Source organism: Barbus barbus (genome assembly GCF_936440315.1).
Source record: "Barbus barbus genome assembly, chromosome: 16".
NCBI classification, from domain to species: Eukaryota; Metazoa; Chordata; class Actinopteri; order Cypriniformes; family Cyprinidae; genus Barbus; species Barbus barbus.
The window spans coordinates 28,920,983-28,946,447 of NC_136744.1; the positions used below are offsets into that span (position 1 = coordinate 28,920,983).

General features: G+C 35.2%; 1 protein-coding gene across 1 annotated transcript in view; it reads left to right on the forward strand.

Moving 5' to 3' along the window:
* The window catches only part of LOC306882434 (forkhead box protein N2-like), a 44,784-nt gene that overhangs the window by 11,128 nt on the left and 8,191 nt on the right, over positions 1-25,465 (forward strand). Inside the window, exons 2-5 of the mRNA XM_079437046.1 lie at positions 10,973-11,523; positions 17,600-17,724; positions 17,961-18,010; positions 18,816-18,884. Of these exons, the coding sequence (XP_079293172.1) occupies positions 10,990-11,523; positions 17,600-17,724; positions 17,961-18,010; positions 18,816-18,884 (778 nt within the window). The 5' untranslated portion in view covers positions 10,973-10,989. The remainder of the gene's footprint in view (positions 1-10,972; positions 11,524-17,599; positions 17,725-17,960; positions 18,011-18,815; positions 18,885-25,465) is intronic.

Below are 25,465 nucleotides of genomic sequence, written 5' to 3' on the forward strand. Positions count from 1 at the left end.
GGAAACATCATGCTTTGGGGGTGCTTTTCTGCAAAGGGGACTGGACGACTGCACCGTATTGAGGGGAGCATGGATGGGGCCATGTATCGTGAGATTTTGGGCAACAACCTCCTTCCCTCAGTAAGAGCATTGAAGATGGGTCGTGGCTGGGTCTTCCAGCATGACCATGACCCCAAACACACAGCAAGGGCAACTAAGGAGTGGCTCCGTAAGAAGCATTTCAAGGTCCTGGAGTGGCCTAGCCAGTCTCCAGACCTGAACCCAATAGAAAATCTATGGAGGGAGCTGAAACTCCGTGTTCCCCAGCGACAGCCCCAAAACCTGAAAGATCTGGAGAAGACCTGTATGGAGGAGTGGGCCAAAATCCCTGCTGCAGTGTGTGCAAACCTGCTCAAGAACTACAGGAAACGTCTGACCGCTGTAATTGTAAACAAAGGTTTCTGTACCAAATATTAAGTTCTATTTTTCTATTGTATCAAATACTTATTTCATGCAATAACCTGGAAATTAATTATTCAAAAATCATTCAATGTGTTTTTCCGTTTAAAAAAAAATATATATTGTCTCTCACAGTTGAGGTGTACCTACGATAAAAATTACAGATCTCTCCATTCTTTGTAAGTGGGGAAACTTGAAAAATCTCAAATCTGCTGAAGCTGGTTGCCTTAATTTGAAGTTGGCTCAAATTTTTTTTTTTTTTTTTTTTTACAGTGTGAAGCGTGTCAGTGAATGAATGAAATATCATAGTTTTGCATCTTGCTTTGAAACTGGCAACTCAGAGCTTTATGCTTTCAGTTTGAAAAGAAAATATTATACAGTTAAGGTCATTGCAACTTAATTTCCGCGTGCTTTTTTCAGTTTTTTCATATTCCTCATTCTTTCCTATCAAAATGCATGCTACGGATGCAAAAACGCAGAAAATTGAACCTGATCCGATTTTTTTTTTTTTTATGACGGACGAAAGTTTCTGAGGCAGTGTGTAAATGCGATTGACACAACTTGAGGTTGTATTTATTTTTTAACCTGCGAAAATTTCTGACTCCGTGTGCAATGATTAGTAGGCAGATTAGACTAAAGTGTTAGTCTATCTAAAATGGTGATGGTGCATCGGTCTGAACTTATTTACCCAGCATATTTTTTATTTTGGTCGTGGATGCGCACCTGCGCACACCGCTTATTTGCACCCCTGATTATATGCATGCACAAATAAAATATATTGAAGGATCTGATTCTGAAGGTATGTTGTCTTTGAGAAAATACATTGATTATATTGCATTGCATTTTGACTTTTTTTCTGCTCTAGTTTTTTTATGTTAAAATGCAAATCCTGTAGGAATGAGTTGTAAAACCCAGAAACGAAAAACGTCCAGTCCCAAATTGTGCCAAAGTCCATGGGGTTTTGGTCAAAATATGCCTGAAATAATGTTCACAATTTTTTCATGTTTTATTCAATGGTATAAAATACATCAGTAATACCCCACTCATGACTTTTAAGCACTTTTATGCATCTTTAAAAATGTATTCTATTGGATAAGATGACAGAATGCTCATAATATCATTAAATTCCATCAGGAATCATAGTAACGGGGGGAAAAAAAGCTTTTACAGTGATGACCTTTTCGTGATAAAAGAACATCTTGTCGGCTTATTCTGCACAATTGGTGCTGGATAAAAAAAGATCAGTCATTGATTTCCTTCTTTTTATCCCTAGATCATTTAGACAGCCGGTTTGTCCAACACTTCTCACTCTAGTCGTGAATTCCTGGAAATCGTCACCCTGATATCAGCGCCAACGCGTTCAGGCTGATGGTGTGGTGCTATATTAAGACTGTGACATCGTGGAGGAAGGGACCTTTTCCTTTCATGTCCGTGTTAGAGATTTTACAAAAGTAGGGACAATACATCACCTGACCTCAGACGACAGCTCTCACAGCTTTGTTTCACGGCAAAGTTAAATGAGTGTCAAACTATTTTCCGTGCTGTATTTTTAGTCTCACCTCGGTAGTGCTTTTCTCTCTCTGAACTTATTAGCCTACTTCTGTGAAAGACTTTTGCTTCCCAGAGGTTTGGTGTGGAAACGCTTGTCATAATACTTTGAGTATTAGACCATGTTCTTAATGAAACCACTTTGTGACCTGTTCGAAGAAATGGCTCGTTTCTAGAGTGACTTTGAACAGTCAGGCTTTTTCCACTGAATCTGTGCTTTCAGTAGGAGTTTTTTTTTCCAATGGTGACAGCTTTTACATTTTATGCATGTAGCAGACACTTTTATTCAAAGCGACTTACATTGCATTCAATGTATTAATTTTATCAGTTCATGCATTACCTGGAAATTCTCTGTTGAACTTGGTACAATTTTTGCATTAGATCAGATGTTTCATTGTTGACATTAAAGGAATAGTTCACCCAATAATGCAGAAAAAATAGCTGAAAATGTACTCAACCTTGAGCCATACAATATATGGATGAGTTTGTTTCTTCATCAGATTTGGAGAAATGCAGCATTACATCACTTGCTCAGCAATGGATGCGCTGCAGTGAATGGGTGCCGTCAGAATGAGAGTCCAAACAACTGATTAAAAACATCACAATAATCCACACCACTCCAGTCCATCAGTTAACATCTTGAGAAGCCAAAAACTGTGTGTTTGTAAAACAAATCCATCATTAAGGGTGGGTTGCACCAACAAGGATTAAATTAAGCCAAGTTTAGAGCTAATCAAGGATTTGTTGATCTGGGTTTTATTTTAAATGGTGTTGTGTTGCACCTCTTAATTTTAAACTTAGATTAACAAATCTGATTATAATTCTAACCTGCGACTAAAACCTCCATCTACGATTAATATTCTCCACCATGATGGATTCATCATGTAACAGCAACAATGTTAATAGCCTCTGTCTCTGACATAAGTTGCTTTTGTCAATAAAGGAAATAAACTCGGAAGTAAAATGTCAGCCGTCTTTATAAACTGCTTCGTTTTTTCAAGCAAGCAATGAAAACTTTGAGGGAGTGCATACAGATTTCATAATCTTGGAAATATTTTTATAGGATCAATTAATGGAGTAGGCTATAGCTTATGACAAAACAACCGAGATAAGAGAAAATAACTGGCATGATTCGTGATAGTTTGGTACCTCCGCTCGTGACGGCGTGTGGAGCGGCCGTGAGAATCTGCCGGCTCAGTGCGCTTTAATTTAAATTTTTATTTTTAATAAACAGCTCTCTGAGATCTGACGACACACCCACACCCACAAGAAACAAACTGAGGGTGAGTGAACGTTTTTCGCTTTGGTTGAACTATACCTTTAAATGCATTTGCATGTTCAACAACATGTTTGTTGCCGACTAGTTCAGTATGATTCACGTCACATCTTAGACAACCTGCTTCTTTGTGACCTTCAGTGCATTGAAATTCACGTAGTGTTTACAAAGTGCTTGAAGACACACCTGTGTGTATTTGACATAGAGGTGCGATGGCTTTTCTTCTTTGGGTCAACTGACAACAGTGAATGAGCCGAGAGGTTCGGGCGTGATCAAGACACGGTTAACACGTCCAAATGCCTGGGCTGATAAAGGGTGGGGTGACACCCTCCAGGGCACAACAGCACTTTAAAACACTGCTTTCTGCATGTCCTTGTGTTTACGCAGCCTTTCTCCTTTGTTCTTCCCATTGCAAATGTTGATATTTGCTCTTTCTTTGCCCTTGCAGTTTATTTAGGGCTCAGAACCGAGAGACAGCATTATCTCGTAATGCTGGCCTCAGCATTTCGAGGACGTATTGATCTCTGTCCATTAGACTCTCTATCGTACTCTGCGAAACCTCACCCCACCTGATGCCAAGGGATAAAACGGCCCTCTTATGGCTTCTTTAGGTCATCGGCTTCCCTTTCACGTTGGCTACCCACATTTGTTTGATCGCGGGAAAAGCCAGCTGGATTTATATGTCATAGACTGAAGCCCTTCAGGAGTTTTCATGGGTCAGAAATGGTCTTCGGTGGAGGAAACACACACGGTTATCCACACCTGCTCACCTTTTTGATTACTCAATTGCAAGTTATCAATAATTAACAATTACATAATGCAGTTTACCCAGGATATATGAGCTATTATGAGGGTAGAGAGGACTTTAAAGGCTGGACGTCCATGAATTATGAAGCAGGCTATCAGTTTTCCTCTTGTGTAAAATCTGTTCTCATGCTCTGGGATTGTAGGGAAAACTGGACTCGTTTGCCTTTTAAATATTGCAAGGGATGCCTTTAATCATTAGGGCAGTTTTTTTTTTTTTTTTTTTATAAAGTTCTCACACACACTATCAAAATAATTTCTGATAAACATTTCTGATAAATGAGCTGCTCTGAGTGTCAATTCAGCAGCATTTTAGCATTTCATTTGATAAAACTATCATCAGAATCACTCAGAAACTCACTGCAATCCGCCAAAATAAAAGTTCAGTTTATCTTGAAGAAATTATGACAAATATATTACTATTGTACAGTAGAATGTACTTAAAGTAATAATAAATAATTATTATTAAAATAATAAAAATAATAAATAATCAATTATGATTACTAAAATAATAACATGTAATAATTTAGTAATTTATTAAGTAATTATTTATTAAGTTAAAATTATTTGTTGCATAATGATCATTATGATTTGTTTTTGTAATGACATCACATTTCTTCCATGCATTAGTTTTAACAGTAAACTTCTGATGTGCAGCACCTTGTTTGCCAAAATAAAATTATGATGTTACATTTGAAAAGATTTGTTAAATTATTAATGTTTATCCCTGTGGGGCCGGCTGTATCGCCGGCAATACCAGCTCGGTTTTTTTAAATACTCAACACAGAAACATGAGTTATCTCTATAGAAAGCCTGAAGTGTCTACTTTCAAATGAAGTCATATCGAAAACAAACATTCTGTGATGAAGTAATCCGTATGCAACCAACACAATGTCCAGTCTAACTCATTATTTTTTATATATATAGCTTTGAAAGCTGCAGAAAAATTGTCAATGCAGAAAACAAGCCTGCCGCTTTAAGGAGGAGAGAGATGGAAAGGAAAGCTTCGCTGGCACCTGCCTGCTGCTTTCATGAATGAAAGGCTTGGCACTGAATGGGAATTTTAACTTGCAGATGAGCTGGTGGCATCTCTGTGATCAGACCCCGGTGTCGTCTTCTCCCCTACAACCATCCCTCATTACGCTCACTCTCCCGCCCTCACAAGTGTGCCATTACCGGCCGCTGCTTTAATGCCGTTTGATAAGAGCACCGATAATTATGATAATCACAACGGCAATGATAATCGACTATGAGCTAATCACATAAAAACCACTTCCCCTTGTTGCTCGACAGCGGTGCTCAAATGTAGTGGCCGTCTCAAATTGTAGAGGAAGTGTGCTGCGCTTTTATGGGCTGCCGGCTTCCCCGCTATTTCCTAGCAGCACCTGGGAATAATTAGGGCTTCGCTGCTCGGTTTAGGTCAGAGTTTGTGTTGCTAATAGGGGTTAATGAACTTCCCAGAGGCAATAGTGTGGAGCCGGGCTGGAGTTAATGGGTTAACAGGAGCAGTCTTGTGTTTATGGTAATGACACTGGTCAGTTTAGGGTACTTAGACAATTACAACACAGTAAAGGCAACGAGTCACAACAGCATGTCTAGTAAACCACACAGCTATGCATGCCTGACTGTCTGCGCGTGCAAAAGGTGAACAGTCTTGACCCTGATCTGCACAGTGTAGTGCTAAATGTTCTCTTATTTTTATACATTTATTTTTTTGTAGTTGTTCATTTTTGTTTTAATTATTAAAAATATTTTAATTTAAGTCATTTTATTTTTTCATTATTTTGTTATAATAATTTTGTTGTTTTTTTTAATTTAGTTTTAGTAATTTAATTTATTATAATATTTGAAAGTTGAAATATTATTTTTAGATATTTTATGTTTGCTTTTTTTCATATTGTATGTTTTAGTTTCTTATATATATATAATATGTGTGTGCAAACACACATATGCGTACATACACAATGGTTATTTCATTTTGTATGTGTTTTGGTGTAGTAGTTTTATTTTATTATTTAGTTTTTTTTTAGTTTTTAAAATATTTATTTGTTTTGGTAATGCTGTTCTTTTTATGTATTCTTAATTAAGTTATATAATTAAATTTTTTTTGTTCAGTTTTTCTTTTTTTTCTTTCTAATATTTAATATTATATTTTATAGTATTTTGCTTTTATTTTTATTTTATTTTGAAAAATTATTTTATTTTAGATTTGATTTAGTGTTTTTCATTCATTTGAAAATTAAAAAAAAATTAGTTTAAGGATTTATTTTGAGAATTTGGATCTGCGTCCCAGATTTTTAGCATTACCTCATGCTCCATGGCTGTCTTTCTTTTTCTCTTTTGTGTTTTGGGCTTTTGGGAGGAAGCTTTGCGTTAACGCATTTGGGCAGTTCTGTTGCTGCCTGACATGTCTGATAACTCCACTTTCTGGAGAGTTATGATTCATCATGCACTGCTTATGACTTATTTATTAATTTTACTGTTTCCATGGTGCTCCTCTCAACCTTTCATTTGCTCACTCATTCTCCGTTAGCTCTTTTCCAGTTTCCTCTCCGCATGTTTTTTTTTTTTTTTTTGGGTACGTGTTCTCCTATTGATCCAGAGTTGAAATGCTGCCCCTTCAGACCTTCAGAGTGCTGTTTGTTCCTAGAGATTTTGGTCTTTTCTGGACCTGATGTTCCTTTTGGCAGTTCTTGCTCTGGTCTGAGTTAGTGGTGAAACAAGGTAATTTTCCCACAATACTCCTGAACTTATTCTGCTCTCACATATTGGCTGGAATACTAGTGTTCTTACTGTATACTGCACAGGATACACAGTATATACTGCAGTGTTTTGCAGTGAGGCCTTGTCCATCATTTACTGTTTTATTTTTTAATTTTCCTATTAAAATATTGTCAGATGTTGATTCAGAAAACACTCTAGAAAACAATTTAGTTAGGAATTTGCCAGACTAATTCAGACTGGTGTCTTTTTGAATGATTCTTTTGTTCATGAGTCATTTGTTCATGAATTGTAATTTACAAGTTGTTACCGTATAGTTTTGATTCACTAAAAAAGAACCAGCTCATAGAGTCATTTGTTCATGAATTTATACTGATTGTGTTATATGTTTGGATTCACTAAAAAGAACCAACTCATGAATCATTTGTTAGTAAACTGGAGTATACTAGTTCTACTGTTTGGTTTTTATTCACTAAAAAGTATCCGCTCAAAAGAGTCATTTGTTAGTGAATCAGATTACTCTGGTTGTGATGCATATTTTTGTTTCTAGCTCACAAGGACAAATGCAGTAGTTTTGTTTTTAAATAGTTTTGACAGAAGTCACAAAGATATTTAAGACCAAGGCACACTGGAAATATAAGATCATATTCGATGCATTGCATTGTGGGATACATAATGATCTTTTGTAAACTGCACATACAGACAAATAGATGGGTATGTCATCTGGGTATTTCATGCATACTGAAAATGTATTGTGCATAGTGAAGATACCGCAAAAATAATACTAGTTGCATGACAGTTATGCATTGCAAATGAATGAAATACACTGTAACTGGTTTTTATTGAAGTGCAAAGTCGCTTCCAAGCATCCGAAACGAACCTAACATTTGTGCATATCTCTCTCAACACTTCTGAGGATGTTGTTTAATGCATGACCCACACCAGTCTGCTCCTGTCTGACCTAGTTCAGCATTAAAAACACTAGTCAAACCTCCATCCTCCATCCAGATAGAGAGATCTACAGACCTGAGATCTGTGTTGGTGCTGGAGTGGCGCGAGAGTGATGCCAGTTGATGGCTTAACTGGATGGATTTTCCCTGCTCTTATTCAATCCGCTGTCTAATCCTTCCTCCTAATTGAACTGACAGCGCGGTTGTCATGGTGACATTAGGGCACAGATTTGAGCTTGGTGCGACTGACGGCAGGGATTTGCCCGTTCGCTCGACGCCATTGACCTGCTTTCTGCTGTAATGCCACGGCTGGGCTTCATCTGTCCCTTTAACATAAATGTGTTTGTGCCGTTTGGCTTAACGGTGTGCCAACTATTGGTGCTCGACTACGGATGATGTCTGAAACAATAGTATGAAACATAAATCCTTATGATGCTACTACTGTGAGTGGATCCGCAAAAATGCAAACTAGATGGATTTTGTGTGTGTGTGTGTGTGTGTATATATAAAAAACAAATGTGTGTGTATATATATATATATATATATATATATATATGTGTGTATGTATGTATGTATATATGTGTGTATATATATATATGTATATATATTATATATATATGTATATAATAACAATAAAATAAATTAATTAAAATAAAAATAAAATGCAAAAAAAATTAATAAAATAAAAAGTTAATATGATTTAATTTGGTTATTCTTTTTATATATTTATATATTTTTATATATATTTTTTAAGCATAGTTATGGATGATACTGTGAAACGATAGCAAGAAACGTGAATCCTTATGATGCTATTACAGCGAGAGCATCCACAATAATTAACTTTTTTTTTTATTTTTTTTATATTTTCTATTTTTACTTTTAATTTTTTTTTATTGTTGGCAGTTGATGATGATGAACAGCAATAGCATGAAACGTAAATCAATAGCATGCCATTTAATTTTAATTTTTTTTGATTTCATGTTATTTATATCTTTTTTTGTTTAATTTTGTATTTATTTATTTTTGGTTTATTTAATTTTTTTTTATTTTTTTATTTAATTGTTGGCACACTAATGGATGATACTCTAAAACAATAGCATGAAATGTAAATACATATGGTGCAATTACAGGATTTTATTAATTTCTTTTTCATTTTTAAAAAGTTTTTAACTCGAATATTTTTGGTTTAATTTTTATATATTTTTTATATTTTTCTTTTTCTTATTTTTGTTTTATTTTAAGTACATTTTGTATTTATTTCTTTTAAATTTTATTAAATTTTTAAAATTGTATTTTTATTTATTTAATATTTTAACTTTTTGTGCACAGTTATGGATGATACTCTAAAACAATACTATGAAATGTGAATCCATATGATGCCATTACAGGATTTAATTTTTATTTGTTTAAAAAAAAAAAAAAAAAAAAATATATATATATATATATATATATATATATATATTATTTGTAGTGTATTAGTTTTAATGTTTTGTGCTTAATTTGATATTTTTTTAAATATCATTTTGTTGTTCTTTTTGCATTTTATTTTTGTTTTATTTATTTTTTTTATTTTTTTTGTTGGCACACATTTATGGGTGATACTCTGTAACAATACCATGAAACTTGAATCCATATAATACCATTACAGTGAGAGCATCCATATGAATGTGATCCAAACCAAATGGATAGCGATTTCAACATGCTTTCAATAAAATTCCCACTGAACTGTTTCAAACAAATGCAAATGACTGGCAGCGATGCTTTCCTGCTCGGCCCTTTATAGGCAATAGGTTACCTAAGCAACACTGTCACCTCTCGTTCCATGGTAATGGATGAGCGGAGAGATGCTCTGCCTTCTGGGAGGGTTTTTCCTTCTCCTTTGGCTCTAAGCAGCCCTCAGCCGGTGGCTGTCGATGGCTAACGAGCAGCTGCGTGAGGAGGTGGGCGGTGATGAGAATGAGTCCGGGTCATCTCAGACACAAGAGCCTCTCCTTCATCTGCGCGAAATACCAGCCGACGAGAGCGAGAAACGCCGGCTTTCTCAGAGAGATATTTCTTAAAAGAGAGATCATTGGATGGGAATGAGAGACATCAGAGGAAAAAATGTAGGGAAAACCTTAACTCGAAGTTTGTGCTATTGTAAAAAGGTTGAAAAAAGGAAAAAGCTTGAATTAACATATTAATAATGTCTGGCATGAGTTTGATAATAAATATAAGAAGTTTAATATAAATAGTATTATTATTATATATAATGCACAACAATTAATTTATAATAATATTAATTTAATAAACTATTTAATATAGAAACTTAGTGTAAATAAGAATAATATTGTTACCATTTATTATTATCATCAACATCATCTTATTATTATTAGATAAAATGCACAAAACATTTAAGTGTTTTAAATGCTGTAAGTGAATTTGGGCATAACAACATTATATCTGAAAATAATAAAGATGGATATTTATATTTCAGGTCTGCTAAATATTGCATTTAATTGTTAATTTCTTCATTTAAGTAAATATTTATAAGTTAATAAATTATCAGTGTTATTGTGCTTAAGTGATTGATGATGGCAAGAAACAGAAAATAAACAGAAATATTAAAAATCCAATACCAGCTAATAAGTTAAATTGAAATAAATAAAAACACTAATTAATTGAGATTAAAAAAAGGGTTTATATTATATTTTTGTTTCATTTGTATTTTATTTTTATATTGCATTACTTTGTTTTTTATTGCTGCCACACAATTAAGGTTGATGCTCCAAAACAATAGCATGAAATGTTAATAAGATGTCATTACATTTTATTTAATGTAATTATTTAACATGTTTATTCTTAAATATAATTTTGCTGTTATTGTTATATAATACATTTGATATATACAGTAATAAACATTTGAAGTGGATCAAAGAAGTGAATCAAAGTTGTCCTAAGACAAGAATGCATTTTGGTTTTAGGACAACTTTAATGAAAGGTTTTGATCCACTTGATACTGTATATTGCAATAGGCTATTTGTTTTGGATTGCACTCAGAATTAATGTCAACAGATAAATCCTTGTCACCACAATCATCATTTTATGTTTGCGTTTCAAGTTATCTGCTAACGTGCGGCTTTTGAGCTTGCGTCTTTAACTTTACCTGTTCTCAGAGTTACGTTGCATTTTCTATTAGCTACAAATGTGCATTTTAATTTGTTTTTAATTAGTTTTTTTCCGTTTCTCTCTTCAGCAGACGTCCTTGATTTAATGGGTCCCATCATCGGGATGTCGCCGGATAAGAAAGCAGAATCCCCAGGCGTGGTGGGGGAGCGGGCGGGCCTGCGCGGGGTTTGTGGGACGCTGCCCGAGGCCGAGTGCGCCGCCAGCCCTCTGGCCACCAGCCTGGACCGCAGCTCCAGCTCAGGAGACGAAGAGCTCACCAACCTCAACTGGCTTCACGAAAACCTGCTCCAGAACTTCACGCTGGGTGGCCCCGAGGCCCAGTCCAGCCCCAGTCCGCTCTTCGACATCGAGGGCACAGACGGTGCCTCCGTCGTCATCTCGGCCGCGGCGCACGCCGGAGAGTCTGTCAAGTCCAAGCCGCCGTTTTCCTTCTCCCTGCTCATATACATGGCCATCGAACAGTCGCCCAGCAAGTCGCTGCCGGTGAAAGACATCTACGGATGGATCCTGGAACACTTCCCGTACTTCTCCAATGCCCCCACTGGCTGGAAGAACTCTGTGCGCCACAACCTGTCCCTCAACAAGTGCTTCCGCAAGGTGGAGAGGAGCCTTGGGAAGGTGAGCGGTGCAAAGTTAGATGCATTTAGGGCCCTATGAAATCAGTTTTATTTTTCGAAATTCTGTTTTTTTCTGGACTCCTTTTTAATGGTTAAATGTAATTTTATTAATCAAAAAGCATGTCTAATTAAATAAAATCATTCAACCTAAACAATTTAACATAAATATTTTAAAAGTATATAGTGGCCCTATTATGGGTTATGAAAAGTTCATATTTTGGTTTTGGGAGTCCCAACAACAGGTCGAAAAAACACGTTAATTTTCTTCTAATATGCATTTATTTTGACCTTACTTGCTCAACGACTCCCAAACGATTCGCTCAACGATTCATTTTTCCAAACCCCTCCTTTGCATGATGCTAATCTGTGGTGATTGGTTCAATTAGTCGATTTCATTTCCATTTCATAAAGCAGTGTTTGTGAGTGCAGTGCTGCTTTGTGTACAGCGTTACCGGGGAAACATTTTCATTCATTTCATTCAAACATTTGCATTTTCATTCAGCCCAACACGAAAATCAACTGATGGATTTACGCAGCAAACACGAGCTGTAAATGTGAACTGATATATAATATATATATATATATATATTGTTTTTTTGTTTTTTTCATATTTGACAAATGCATGCTATGGATGCGAAAACTCAGAAAATCGAACCTGATCCGATTTTCTTTTAAAATTTTTTTTATGATGAATGAAAGTTTCAGAGGCAGTGTGTAAACGTGATTGACACAACATGAGGTCATATTTATTTTTTAACGTGCGAAAATTTCGGACATTTCTAATTTTCATTTAGTTTCAGTAATAAAATTACTGAAAATAAAACTGAAATAGAAATGAATAAAAATTAAAATTCTAATAAAAAGGGACAAAAAATTAGCAAAATTACTAAAAATTTAAATGAAAAGAAAAATATAGAAATTAAAAACTAAAACTTTTATTTCATTTAGATGCCAAGGCAGCATTTTTTATTTTCGTTTGTTTAAGTACTAACATTTCTTAAACTAAAACTGAAATAAAAATGAATAAAATATATAGAGATTAAAAACCCCAAAAACAAATCAAAAACACAACAAAGCTACTAAAACCTTTAATGAAAATGAAAATAAAAAAATATTTTATTTCAGTTTGATGCCAAGGCAGCATTTCTAATTTTCATTTATTTTAAGCTGAAGTATTAAAATGACTCAAACTAAAACTTAAATAATGAATCATGAACATGAATCAACATTATATAGACACAAAAAACAAAATATGACTAAAATAAATAAAATGGAAAATAAAAATCATTTAAAATATGAATATAATAGCATATTACTGATACTAAAATAGCTCTGGTCTGTAGTCTCAGTCGTGACCGTGGCGCAGTGGTTGTAGCGAGCGTAAGTGTGACGGTGGGGTTTGGCGAGGATTTCTCCATCCACTGAGATAAAGAGGTGGGGATCCAGTCAAGGTCACAGCTCCACCCTGAGAGGAAGTACACTCCCACAGCAGCTTATATCAGCCCAGCAATCCTGCACACACACAGTGCTGGAGGACACCGTGAGCAAAGACAAGGGAAGCAGCACAACAATTCTCCGTCCTGAAAAGACCACAGGATCTTATAGAGGCAGATGCAGACCAGTCAGTGTTACAGTGGCCTAAAACACAATTTGGGAAGTGTAACATGTCAGATGACACAAAATGTCAAAACGAGCGTCTATATCTGCGTGTCTCAAATAATGCAGGATCTTTTCTCTTCACTCTCAGTTTTAATGGCCTGCTTTTTCGGTGATTTTTACACTGTAAAAAATTAAAAGTTGAGAAATCGTTGGGTATCGATTCCCAGTTTCGATTCCAATGTGATTAAATAATGATATCAAACATTTATCCTGTGTCTCTTTTTTGCAAACCATTTAGTTGCAGCTGAATATCATGAACAAAAATCAACAGGCTACATAAAAACTGGACTCGTTTGTTTTCAAAATAGAACGGCATGATTCTGGATCATTTTCTTTTTTTCCGCAATGGAAGTTGTTCTAATGATTCTGAAGAAAAAACATTAGACAACTTAAAATCACATGTAATTTATGAAGGAATGATTCAGTGACTCATTGAATCAGCGTTCTTGAACAAATCTCTTGTATGATTCAAAGACAAATACATTTTAACAGCCCCTTTTCTCCACCTATGGGGTAACAATGTAATCGATAAATCTTCATTTGAAGTGTCAAGTTACTTTCAAAAGGGGATTTACTCTATTTTAATCGCTATCATGCACATCAGAGTTTATATCTGAACTATAAACCTTTATCTCAGTACTTCTGTGATTTGAATGTTTGTAACAGAAATAATGCTGCTGTGTGGTTGAAAAGACTGTGAGGCTGTTTCATTCGTGACAGATGACAGCTGCTCTCTTTAGGTCAGTGGCAGAGCGAACGCAAATGTGATCGTATGCTGCAGGAACGAACCAAGTGATCACAACACTGTAATCACACACGTCAGAGGTTGAGGAATGAAACAGATGAATCATTGTAATTTAGGAATAGAATCACGTTGGTGTTTGAATCGTGTTCGGGATGAAGTGCTTTGTCATGTTGGTGGTGACCCCTCTCTTGTAATGTAATATCTTTAGCTATCACAGATATTATACTTAGCTTTTTTGGCTTCTGATCTCAAATGTAGCCAAACTTTGGAGTGCTTAGATTAGCAAGCAAGGTCCTGATATATCGCTAGGTCTGGTCCTCACAGATGAAAAAAAAAAAAAAGGCGCATAGGAATCGATCGGTGGAATCTAAATTTTAATTTGACAGCTAGTATCCGATTCCTGACCTTAAATATCTGATTTTCGATCCCCAACCCTACTTAAAAGTTTAAGACAGCCAGCTTCAGCAGATTTTTGAGTTTTCTCAACTGTTTGTTGTATAAACTGAAAACAAGAAGTTGCGAAAACTCAAAAATCTGCTGAAGCTGGTTGCCTTAAACTTTTAAGTTTTTTCAACTTTTAGTACAGTAGAAGTGTTTTTAGTGGATGTTTTCAGGGGATTCAAAACTTTTTAATGCCATGGACCCCAAAATATGATGGTTCAGAAAATATAAAGGTAGTAATATATGCGTGTTTGTTTTGGTGATTTCAAACATTAACATTGGCTTCCAGAAATCGCTTACCCCACCTTTAAACTTGTTTCGCCCGCTTGAGCTCCACAGCTTAATCAGCAGTAACCATTAGGCCACAGATGATTATTTTTCTCTGTCAGTGTCATGCTGCGATGTATTTACTAATGGCAGTGAATGATCTTCTGTGGAGCCGTGAGGTCAGCGAGAGCCCATCCAGACAGACACACAGAGCTGGTTTCACATGACACTGCCTGGTTTCGGTTACCATGACAACGTTTCCTTTTTCCTGTTTATGAGCAGGCTGGTAAGCGGAGTCAAGGTTATAGGCCTCCTCCTCCTCCTCCTGCCTCCTCCTGTGTTTCTCTCTCTCTCTCTATACATTTATATACATTGTTGCACAAAGAAAATTTTATGTTTATCGTGAGCATTAAGATCTTTTGCATAGTCTCATGATTTGTGTGGCAATTAAGTAATTCTCATTAGTGAATGTTTTCTCATTACTGTAATACTTTAGAATTTTTTTTTCTAAAGCTTAAATAAAAAAATAATTTTCTTTATTTTTTTAAATGTAATGCAACAAATACTACCACAATGCATTTGTTATTATTATTATTATAAATTCATATGTAATATTATAAATATAAATTATAACAAAATTATAAAAAAAAATTAAGTTATAAATATATGATGATGGTTATTATTAATAATGCATTGTATGATTATGATGTACATATTGTTTTGGTAGATTTTTAGATTTAACAAGAACAAATACTACTAATACTATTATTGTTTATTTATTTATTTATTTATTTATAATGAATATTATAAATATAATACATTTATTATTTTACATTGTTTATTTGTGTACATATTTCTATGGCAATGATATTTAAGAACAAATACTATCACAATGCTTTTTGTGTATACTACAATTATTATTATTAATGTTTTATAATAAATATGATTATACATTGTTTTATGTCCATATTTCTGTGCTTTAGTAGTTTTCTGTAAAAAAGAAATACTGCAATGCATAGATTTTTATTATTATTATACATTTATTTTAATACTTTATTATTGTACCTTATTTTATTTATTTATTATGTACTTTTTTGTGGTAATGAGCCTTTTAGATTTTAGAATAATGACAATTCTGGAAGAGTGCATTTAATTGCTGTCATTAACTGCAATCAATTTTATAATGTAAAAAAAAAATATATATATATATATATATATATATATATATATATATATATATATATATATATATATATATATATATAATTTATAATATTTAATTTTTTTCCTTTGAGGTATAAATCTGTCCTGTCCTTATGCTATGTTTTGCTGCTTGGCAAATTGAAGATCTTTACCAGCATCTTTTCTCATAGATGTTCTTTATCACTCTTGACTCCCAGCAAAATCCATCCATTGAGTGCAATAATAATTACCTGATACAGTAATTATGAGAGCTCATGATCAGATCCTGTCATAAACACCCTTTATTCTGTTTACAGCCATATTCTGGTGTTTATGGGCTGCTTTTAACCACTGCTCGTAAACTCCCAGCAGGGTCTGTATTGCCAATCACATGCTTAGATGATCACATTAAGACACTTTGAGCAGCGAAATCCTCTCACCAGGCTGCTGGTAAAATGTCATCTGGTTTTGTAGTTTTCTTTCTATGTGTTTGGATTGAAATGGGCAGTTATTTAACTTACAAATGAGGACAATTTAGCAATCAAAACAAAAGAGCAATAATATGCAAGTCTCGGTTAGCCTAACACAGTACATGGAGCAAGGTTTTAAAAAATAAATACAATTAAAAATAACAGTGATATTATTCATATTCTTCACTATGAAATGACTAAAATATGTATTATACATTTAATTATTTATTGTTTATATAAAATGTATCAAGAGCTGATAAAATGTAAAAACTGTAACTTGAATGCAATGTAAGTCGCTTTGGATAAAATCGTAAATGTATATTTGTGCTTTTGTTTATTTAGTTGAAATGAGGTTTTAGTCCAAAACTAGTCAAAAAAGTAACCCCTCAAACTGCAGGATACCTTTATTTACATATGTACATTATTTACTGTTATTGCTTTATTATTTTTTATTTATATATATATATATATATATATATATATATATATATATATATATATATATATATATATATATATATATATATATATATATATATATATATATATATATATATATATATATATATATATATATATATATATATATATATATATATATATATATATATATATATATATATACACACACACACACATATATATAATATACACACACATACAGTGGGTTTTAATGGTAGGTTTATTTTAATAGTGAGAGACAGAATAACAACAAAGAAAATCCAGAAAAACGCATTTCAAAAAAGTTATAAATGATTTGCAAATGAGTCAAATGACCCCTTCGCAACACATGACTTGGTACTTGGTGGCAAAACTCTTGTTGGCAATCACAGAGGTCAGGCGTTTCTTGTAGTTGGCCACCAGGTTTGTACACATCTCAGGAGGGATTTTGTCCCACTCTTTGCAGATCCTCTCTAAGTCATTAAGGTTTTGAGGCTGACGTTTAGCGACTCGAACCTTCAGCTCCCTCCACAGGTTGTCTATGGGATTAAGGTCTGGAGACTGGCTAGGCCACTCCAGGACCTTAATGTGCTTCTTCTTGAGCCACTCCTTTGTTGCTTTGGCCGTGTGTTTTGGGTCATTGTCATGCTGGAATACCCATCCACGACCCATTTTCAATGCCCTGGCCCTGACGGTACATGGTCCCGTCCATCGTCCCTTTGATGCGGTGCAGTTGTCCTGTCCCCTTAGCAGAAAAACACCCCAAAGCATAATGTTTCCACCTCCATGTTTGACGGTGGGGATGGTGTTCTTGGGAATGGGTTCTTTTGTCCTTGCTGATCTAACTGTGTGTGTTGATGTGTTTCTTCTAGGTTAATGGGAAGGGCTCTCTGTGGTGTGTGGACCCCGAATACAGACCCAATCTGATCCAAGCCCTGAAGAAACAGCACTTTCCCTCAGCCCACTCATTCTGCACGCCCCCTGCTTCCCCACCCAGGTAACACACACACACACACACATTTACTAGAGTACAATCTAATGGAGATACATTAACTAATGTTTGATGCATGCATGCAAACCGGCCCTGTTCCACACATCTCCTCCTTAAAAATTGGTTCTGTTTGGCTGTTTGGTTTGGCTCTCAAGTCATCATAAATGCCTTGACTCATGGTCCTGCTTTATGTTTTACTGTCTGTCTCTCTGTGTGTGTGTGTGTGTCTGTCTGTCTGACAGTGCCTTCTCACCCGCACGTCACCTCTTCCTCCAGGGCTGCTCTCTCAAAGGTGAGCCATCTCTGTTTTTTAAGTTGGATGTCTGTCAAAACAAGTGCCAATTTAAAAATCTTGTTAGTCACAGAACAAATAAAAGCATGCATGTTCCAGTGTGCTTGAAAGTGATTAAGTCTGGTTAAATGACTGTCATTTGAGTCATTGAGGACACTTCCTGTGAGTTTAGGAAACCGGTTTTACACATCACACCCACATGATTTTTAGTGATTTCTCATGATCACAGCTCTCCACTGTTCCAACATTTCCATGTACCCAGAGTCACGCAATTTTTTTTTATATATATATATATATATATATATATATGTATATATATATATATATGTATATATGTGTGTGTGTATATGTTTTTATTTGTTTCCTTTTTTAATGAATTGCATTTATTTTTATTTATTGTATTATGTTTATATTTATTTTTTATTTGTTTATTTTATTTTTTATTTTATGTTTGTTTTATTTTTATTTTTATTTTAAATTTTTATAAGTTATACCCATTTCTCATCTTTCAAAAGTATGGAAACTCATTGGTCACAAAGTATGAGAACCCGGTGATTTTTGTTTGTTGTCCTCATGTAGGCTGGACTGTTTTCATTATTTGTCCTTATCAAGCATTTTCTTTCTCTTTCTCCGTCTCCTTGAGTATGGCGGCAGTTGTGTTCACTCTCTCCTCTGTCTGGTTGGTAATGAATAATTCAAACGTTCTGAAGGGTTGCGTGGAAACAGAGAAACTCCAGTCCCTTGATTTCCCCCATAGACACACACACACACTGCTCTGACCGCTGTGTCTTTATGTCCTTTACAGAGTCTGACATTGATGCCGCCACTGCTATGATGCTTTTAAACTCGGCCCCCGGACACCATAGTGACCCATGTAAGAGAAAACCCCATCTATCTATCATTATTTTTGTTGTTCTATTTAGCTATCTATCTATCATTCTGTCGTTCTGTCTTTCTATCTATTGTTCTATCATTCTATCATTGTCTAACATTGTTGTATCTAACGTTGTACCATTGCTTCTAATGTTCTATTTTTGTATCTAAAATTCTATCGCTATACTGGGGTCGACAATATAATTGGCCCGGTGGCCCGGACGTGCTTTTAAAACCGTCAGGGCCACCAGATCGCTCCAACCACTAGCCCGGTGGGGCCAGTAAAAATAATGCCTCGATTAAAAAAAGTCTAATTTCACATTAATTACCTGTGGTTCTGTGTTTTGATTTCTGTTAAATCGTCTCGGTAACCACCGCTAACACGTTACGTGATCCCGACAGTTACAGATGCAGCGGTTTATGCGCTCCGTGACGTCTGCTCTGCACCGCCTTGCTCGCTCCCGCGGTTACGCGCGCAAACTGCACACTGCTGCTCAGCACCTACCTATAGCTACTATTAAGCTAGGCTACATGTTTCTGAAACCCCCATCACCCGGCCAAACGCCGGGTAAAAAAAGAGAAGGCAAGGAAGAGAAAATCACCAGAGGAATTGAGGGAAAGCAAAAGGGAATACGAAAAGAAAAGGCAGAGAAAGTTTCAGCCCCAGTGGCGAGACCGCTGGAATTGGCTGGGCTTAGGGTTAGGACGATAAAAATGTCTCCACGATCTGCTTTTGAAGAAATATCGTAGTATCGTGCTACAGCACACATTGTCAAATACAGTTCTGGCGCCTTCGTCTCTATATACTGTACAACACGACATATAGCAGTAGAGTTACTCTGACAGGACACTGCACTTATTCACGATCGCAAAAGTACATTATTTGCACACAAGCCTTGCTGGTTAAATGTTTAATTCGCGCGCTGGTCTGACGTGCGCTTGTTCTGAGCGGATACACCTGAAGCACGCGCACTAAAAAGCCTGTCTAACAGCTCCTGATTACTCAACTAACTTATCTTTTGCGCTAATACTGTCAAAACACACAAGGTTTACCTACAGACTCAGTTGGTTATCTCTAAAATGAAAGTAAATAGTTAAGAGAGAAACAGATGCGTGCCTGTATATTAGATGCGTGCAGCTCTTAAAGGGACAGGACACTAAACATGCTGTCGACTGTCATTAAAGGGATAGTTCACCCTAAAATTTAATTTCTGTCATTATTTACTCACTCACATGTTGTCCTAAACCTCTATTAATTTCTTGTGCTGAACACAAAAGATGATATTTTGAAGAATGAGGGTAACCAAACAGTTGCTGGTCCACATTGACTTTGATAGCAGGAAAGAAAAATCCTATGGAAGTCACTGAGGACCAGCAACTGATTGGTTTTCCACCTTCTTCAAAATAGCATTTATGTTCAGCAGAAGAAAGAAACTTATTCAGGTTTAAAACAACTTGAGTAAATGATGGTATAAAAATAAAACATCATGACAGAATTGACAGACAGATGACAGAATATTTATTTTTGGGGGAACTATTCATTTAACGTTAACAAAACGCAAAGAGAAAAATCACTCACTATTCTTGACTGAAAAACTTTAATACAGTTGCTTTAGGAATCAGTCTATCTAGTGTTTTATTTTTATATTTGTTCATTCAATTTCATTGAATGCTCTGCTAAATACACCTATTGTACCTGAAAATAAAGCACTGTTTGTTTTATTTGTATGTGTATTTGTAATGTGTATCTTTGTTCTTATTTTTTAATAAGAAAGATAGAATAATGACAAAGATTTTTATCTTCGCCCACTTTGGCCTAAATATCTGCCATGTCTTTTTTTTTTGTTACCTTGAAAGGCTTTGTCTTTCTAGTTTGGCTGTAATGCTCAGACAACTTGTAAAACCAACATGACAAAGAATTGTGATAAAACCGTGAATCATGATATTTCTAAAAAAAATCGTGATATGATATTTTTTCCATATCGCCCACCCCTAGCTGGGCTACGATCAAGAAAAAAAGAGGTTTACTGTGAGCTCTGCAGATCAATGCCCACATATGCAGACAAGTAAGTTAGAGAAAAGTTAACGTGTATGAAACCTATGGTATGAACATAATATAATGAATTGCTGTGTGACTACGGAGAATGAATCCTATGCAATAGGTTTATTTGCACTTGTTTCATGTTTTTGCACAGTTTTGCTGCACTTTGCACTAAACCTACCTTAAAAAAAATAAATGCTATTCATGTTGTTCAAGCAAACTGTTCTTATTCGTGATTATTGGGATCAATACCCGACGCGTTGACCTGGGCCAGTGAACTTCAAAAGACACTGGAGGGCCAGTGGCAAATTTCCCTTATTGTCTACCCCTGCTATATCTGTCAAACATTCTATCACATTTATTGAACGTTCTAACTTCTATTGCTGTATCTCTAGAAAGTTCTGTTGTTTATCTAACGCTGTATCTATCGAACATTATTATATCATTGTATCAAACATTCTAGCCTTGTATCTACCAGAAGTTAGTTTTATCTAACGTATGTATCAAACATTCTAATGCTATATCTATTGAACATTCTATTGAACACTGTATTTATCGAAAATTCTATTGCTGTATCTATTGAACGTTCTATTGTTGTGTCTATCGAACGTTGTCACTGTCTAATAAACTTTCTATCGCTGTCTCTATCGAACGTTCTGTCGCCTTATCAAAAGTTCTATCACTGTATCAAACGTTCTATCGCTGTATCTATTGAATGTTATATCGCTGTATCTATCGAACATTCTATCACTGTATCAAACGTTCTATCGCTGTATCTATTGAATGTTATATCGCTGTATCTATCGAACATTCTATCACTGTATCAAACGTTCTATCGCTGTATCTATCGAACGTTGCTTAGTTGTATCTAACGTGTCTATCAAACATTGTAACGCCATATCTATCAGACATTCTATCAATGTATTTATCGAACGTTCCATCGCTATATCTTTCAAACGTTCTATCGCTGTATCTATCGGCTAAATTATGAAAGACCGGAGTATCGATAAGCTCTGACGTTATCGGTACTTCTGTCGGTATTGGAGAAATTAAGAAAACACACATACATTTATTGTTGCTCTCTCTCTCTCTCTCTCTCTCTCTCTCTCTCTCTCTCTCTCTCTCTATATATATATATATATATATATATATATATATGTCGCCAGCTGTTTTTATGTGCAATAATATTCAAACATTTGTCTATGATGCATTTTTGTTATGCGCAATTCAGAAGCCAGATCGCGCTCACGCGGATGAGCTTCAGCACACGCAACATGAAAGTCCTGTTTAATTATGATAGAAGAGAGAACCAACTATTCAAACATCTGCTCACACTTTAGGCCTGTGGCTGTTATATTAAGCTAAGTATTTTTTTTTTTTTTTTTTTTTGATTTTGGCTTCCAAGGATTATAGCCGCATTTCTCCCTTCCCTTCATAGCGGCGCGGATTCGTTCCTCCGAACCAAAATCTGAATCTGAATCTTATCTGAATCAGCTCAATCAGTGATTGTTATAAAATGCCGTCTTTACTGTTGCTACATTGCAGGACAATCTGAACAAGTGACGCTGTTCAGGCTGAAATGTGTGTGCGCGCGTGTGCCTGCGCGGCGGCGTGCTCCAAAACGGACAAGCAAAGTACACTTTGAGCTTCGGGCGCGTCGAAATAACACACAAAAATATGCCAAAAAAATACACACACAATGTGTCAAAATGGCCGGTTATGAGAGTCTTCACTTTTATGTTTTAAGTGGACGAGAACAGTTGGGAGAAAATCCGATGCGTGTCAGTATATTGTCTTAAAGTGTCAGACTGGAGCGTGAGCCATCAATGTTAATCAAAGAACAAAATGCAAAGAGAAAATCACCCACAGCTCTTAATCTGAACAACGTTATAGCTTTAATAAACATAAATCTATCAGTACATACAGTGAAAACTATGCAGTGCTCATTTACATTTGATTACTTTTGTAACTATTACTTACCTGAACATTAATATTAGTAGAGACCTTCATGGAAAAATGAAAGCACTGTTTATTTCATTTCGTTTGTGTGTTTGTTTTATTGTATTTGTCAGTTTGTTTTACTTTGTTTCTTTGTTCATGTTGTTACTGTATCTTATCTTATGTATATAAAACACTAAAAATACCTGCGCACTGGTGCATTTACAAATTGATGAAGTGCAGGCATTTTTAGTGTTTTATATACATAAGATAAGATACTGTAAGAATATGAACAAAGAAACAAAGTAAAACAAAAAGTACCGATAAGAATACCGTTAAAGTACCGGATCGATAAGCAGTATCGATAAGAGTAGTAATACCGTTAAAACCTTAACGATACCCATCCCTAATCGCTGTATCTTTCAAACATTATGTCGCTGTATCTTTTGAATTTTCTATCATTGTATCTATCGGACCTTCTATCGTTGTATCTATCAAACATTCTATCGCTGTATCTATTGCATGTTCTATTGTTGTGTCTATCGAACGTTCGGTCGCTGTATCTAATAAACTTTCTATCGCTGTCTTTATCGAACGTTCTATCATTTGTATCTATTGAAAGTTCTATCACTGTATCAAACGTTCTATCGCTGTATCAAACGTTCTATCGCTGTATCTATCGAACGTTGCATAGTTGTATCTAACGTATCTATCAAACATTCTAACGGCATATCGAACGTTCTATCACTGTATTTATCGAACGTTCCATCGCTGTATCTTTCAAACGTTCTATCGCTGTATCTTTCAAACGTTCTATCGCTGTATCTATCGGACGTTTTATCGCTGTATCTATCGGACATTCTATTGCTGTATCTTTCAAACATTCTGTCGCTGTATCTTTTGAATGTTCTATCATTGTATCTATCGGACCTTCTATCATTGTATCTATCAAACATTCTATTGTTGTATCTATCAAACATTCTATGGCTATATCTATTGAATGTTCTATTATTGTATCTATCAAAAATTCTATTGCTGTATCTATTGAACGTTCTTTCGCTGTATCTATCGGAGGTTCTATCGTTGTATCTATCAGATATTCTATAGCTGTATCTATTGAATGTTCTGTCGTTGTAGTTATCAAACATTCTATCGTTGTATCTATCAAAGATTCTGTCGCTGTATCTATCAAACATTCTATCGCTGTATCTATTGGACCTTCTATCATTGTATCTATCAAACATTCTATCGCTGTATCTATTGCATGTTCTATTGTTGTGTCTATCGGACCTTCTATCGTTGTATCTATCAAATATTCTATCGCTGTATCTATTGAACGCTCTATCGCTGTATCTATCGGACGTTCTATCGTTGTATCTATCAAACATTCTATCGTTTTTATCTATCAGATATTCTATAGCTGTATCTATTGAATGTTCTGTCGTTGTAGTTATCAAACATTCTATCGTTGTATCTATCAAACATTCTATCGTTGTATCTATCAAACATTCTATCGCTATATCTATTGGATGTTCTATCACTGTATCTATCGCACCTTCTATCATTGTATCTATCAAACATTCTATCGCTCTATCAAACATTCTATCGCTGTATCTATTGCATGTTCTATTGTTGTGTCTATCGAACGTTCTGTCGCTGTATCTAATAAACTTTCTATCACCGTCTCTATCGAACGTTCTATCATTTGTATCTATTGAATGTTCTATCGCTGTATCTAATGAACGTTCTTTCGCCTTATTGAAAGTTCTATCACTGTATCAAACGTTCTATCGCTGTATCAAACGTTCTATCGCTGTATCTATCGAACGTTGCACAGTTGTATCTAACGTATCTATCAAACATTCTAACTCCATATAGAACGTTTTATCACTGTATTTATCGAACGTTCCATTGCTGTATCTATCGGACATTCTATCGCTGTATCTATCGGACATTCTATCGCTGTATCTTTCAAAAGTTCTATCGCTGTATCTATCGAACGTTCTATCGCTGTATCTTTCAAACATTCTGTCGCTGTATCTTTTGAATGTTCTATCATTGTATCTATCGGACCTTCTATCGTTGTATCTATCAAACATTCTATCGTTGTATCTATCAAACATTCTATGGCTATATCTATTTAATGTTCTATTATTGTATCTATCAAACATTCTATCGCTGTATCTATTGAACGTTCTATCGCTGTATCTATCGGACGTTCTATCGTATCTATCAAACATCGTTGTATCTATCAGATATTCTATAACTGTATCTATTGAATGTTCTGTCGTTGTAGTTATCAAACATTCTATCGTTGTATCTATCAAACATTCTGTCGCTGTATCTATTGCACGTTGTATTGTGTCTATCGGACCTTCAATCGTTGTATCTATCAAACATTCTATCGCTGTATCTATCGGACGTTCTATCGCTGTATCTGTCGGATGTTCTATCGTTGTATCTATCAAACATTCTATCGCTGTATCTATTGCATGTTCTGTTGTGTCTATCGGACCTTCTATCGCTGTATCTATCAAACATTCTATCACTGTATCTATCAAACATTCTATCGCTGTATCTATTGCATGTTCGATTGTTGTGTC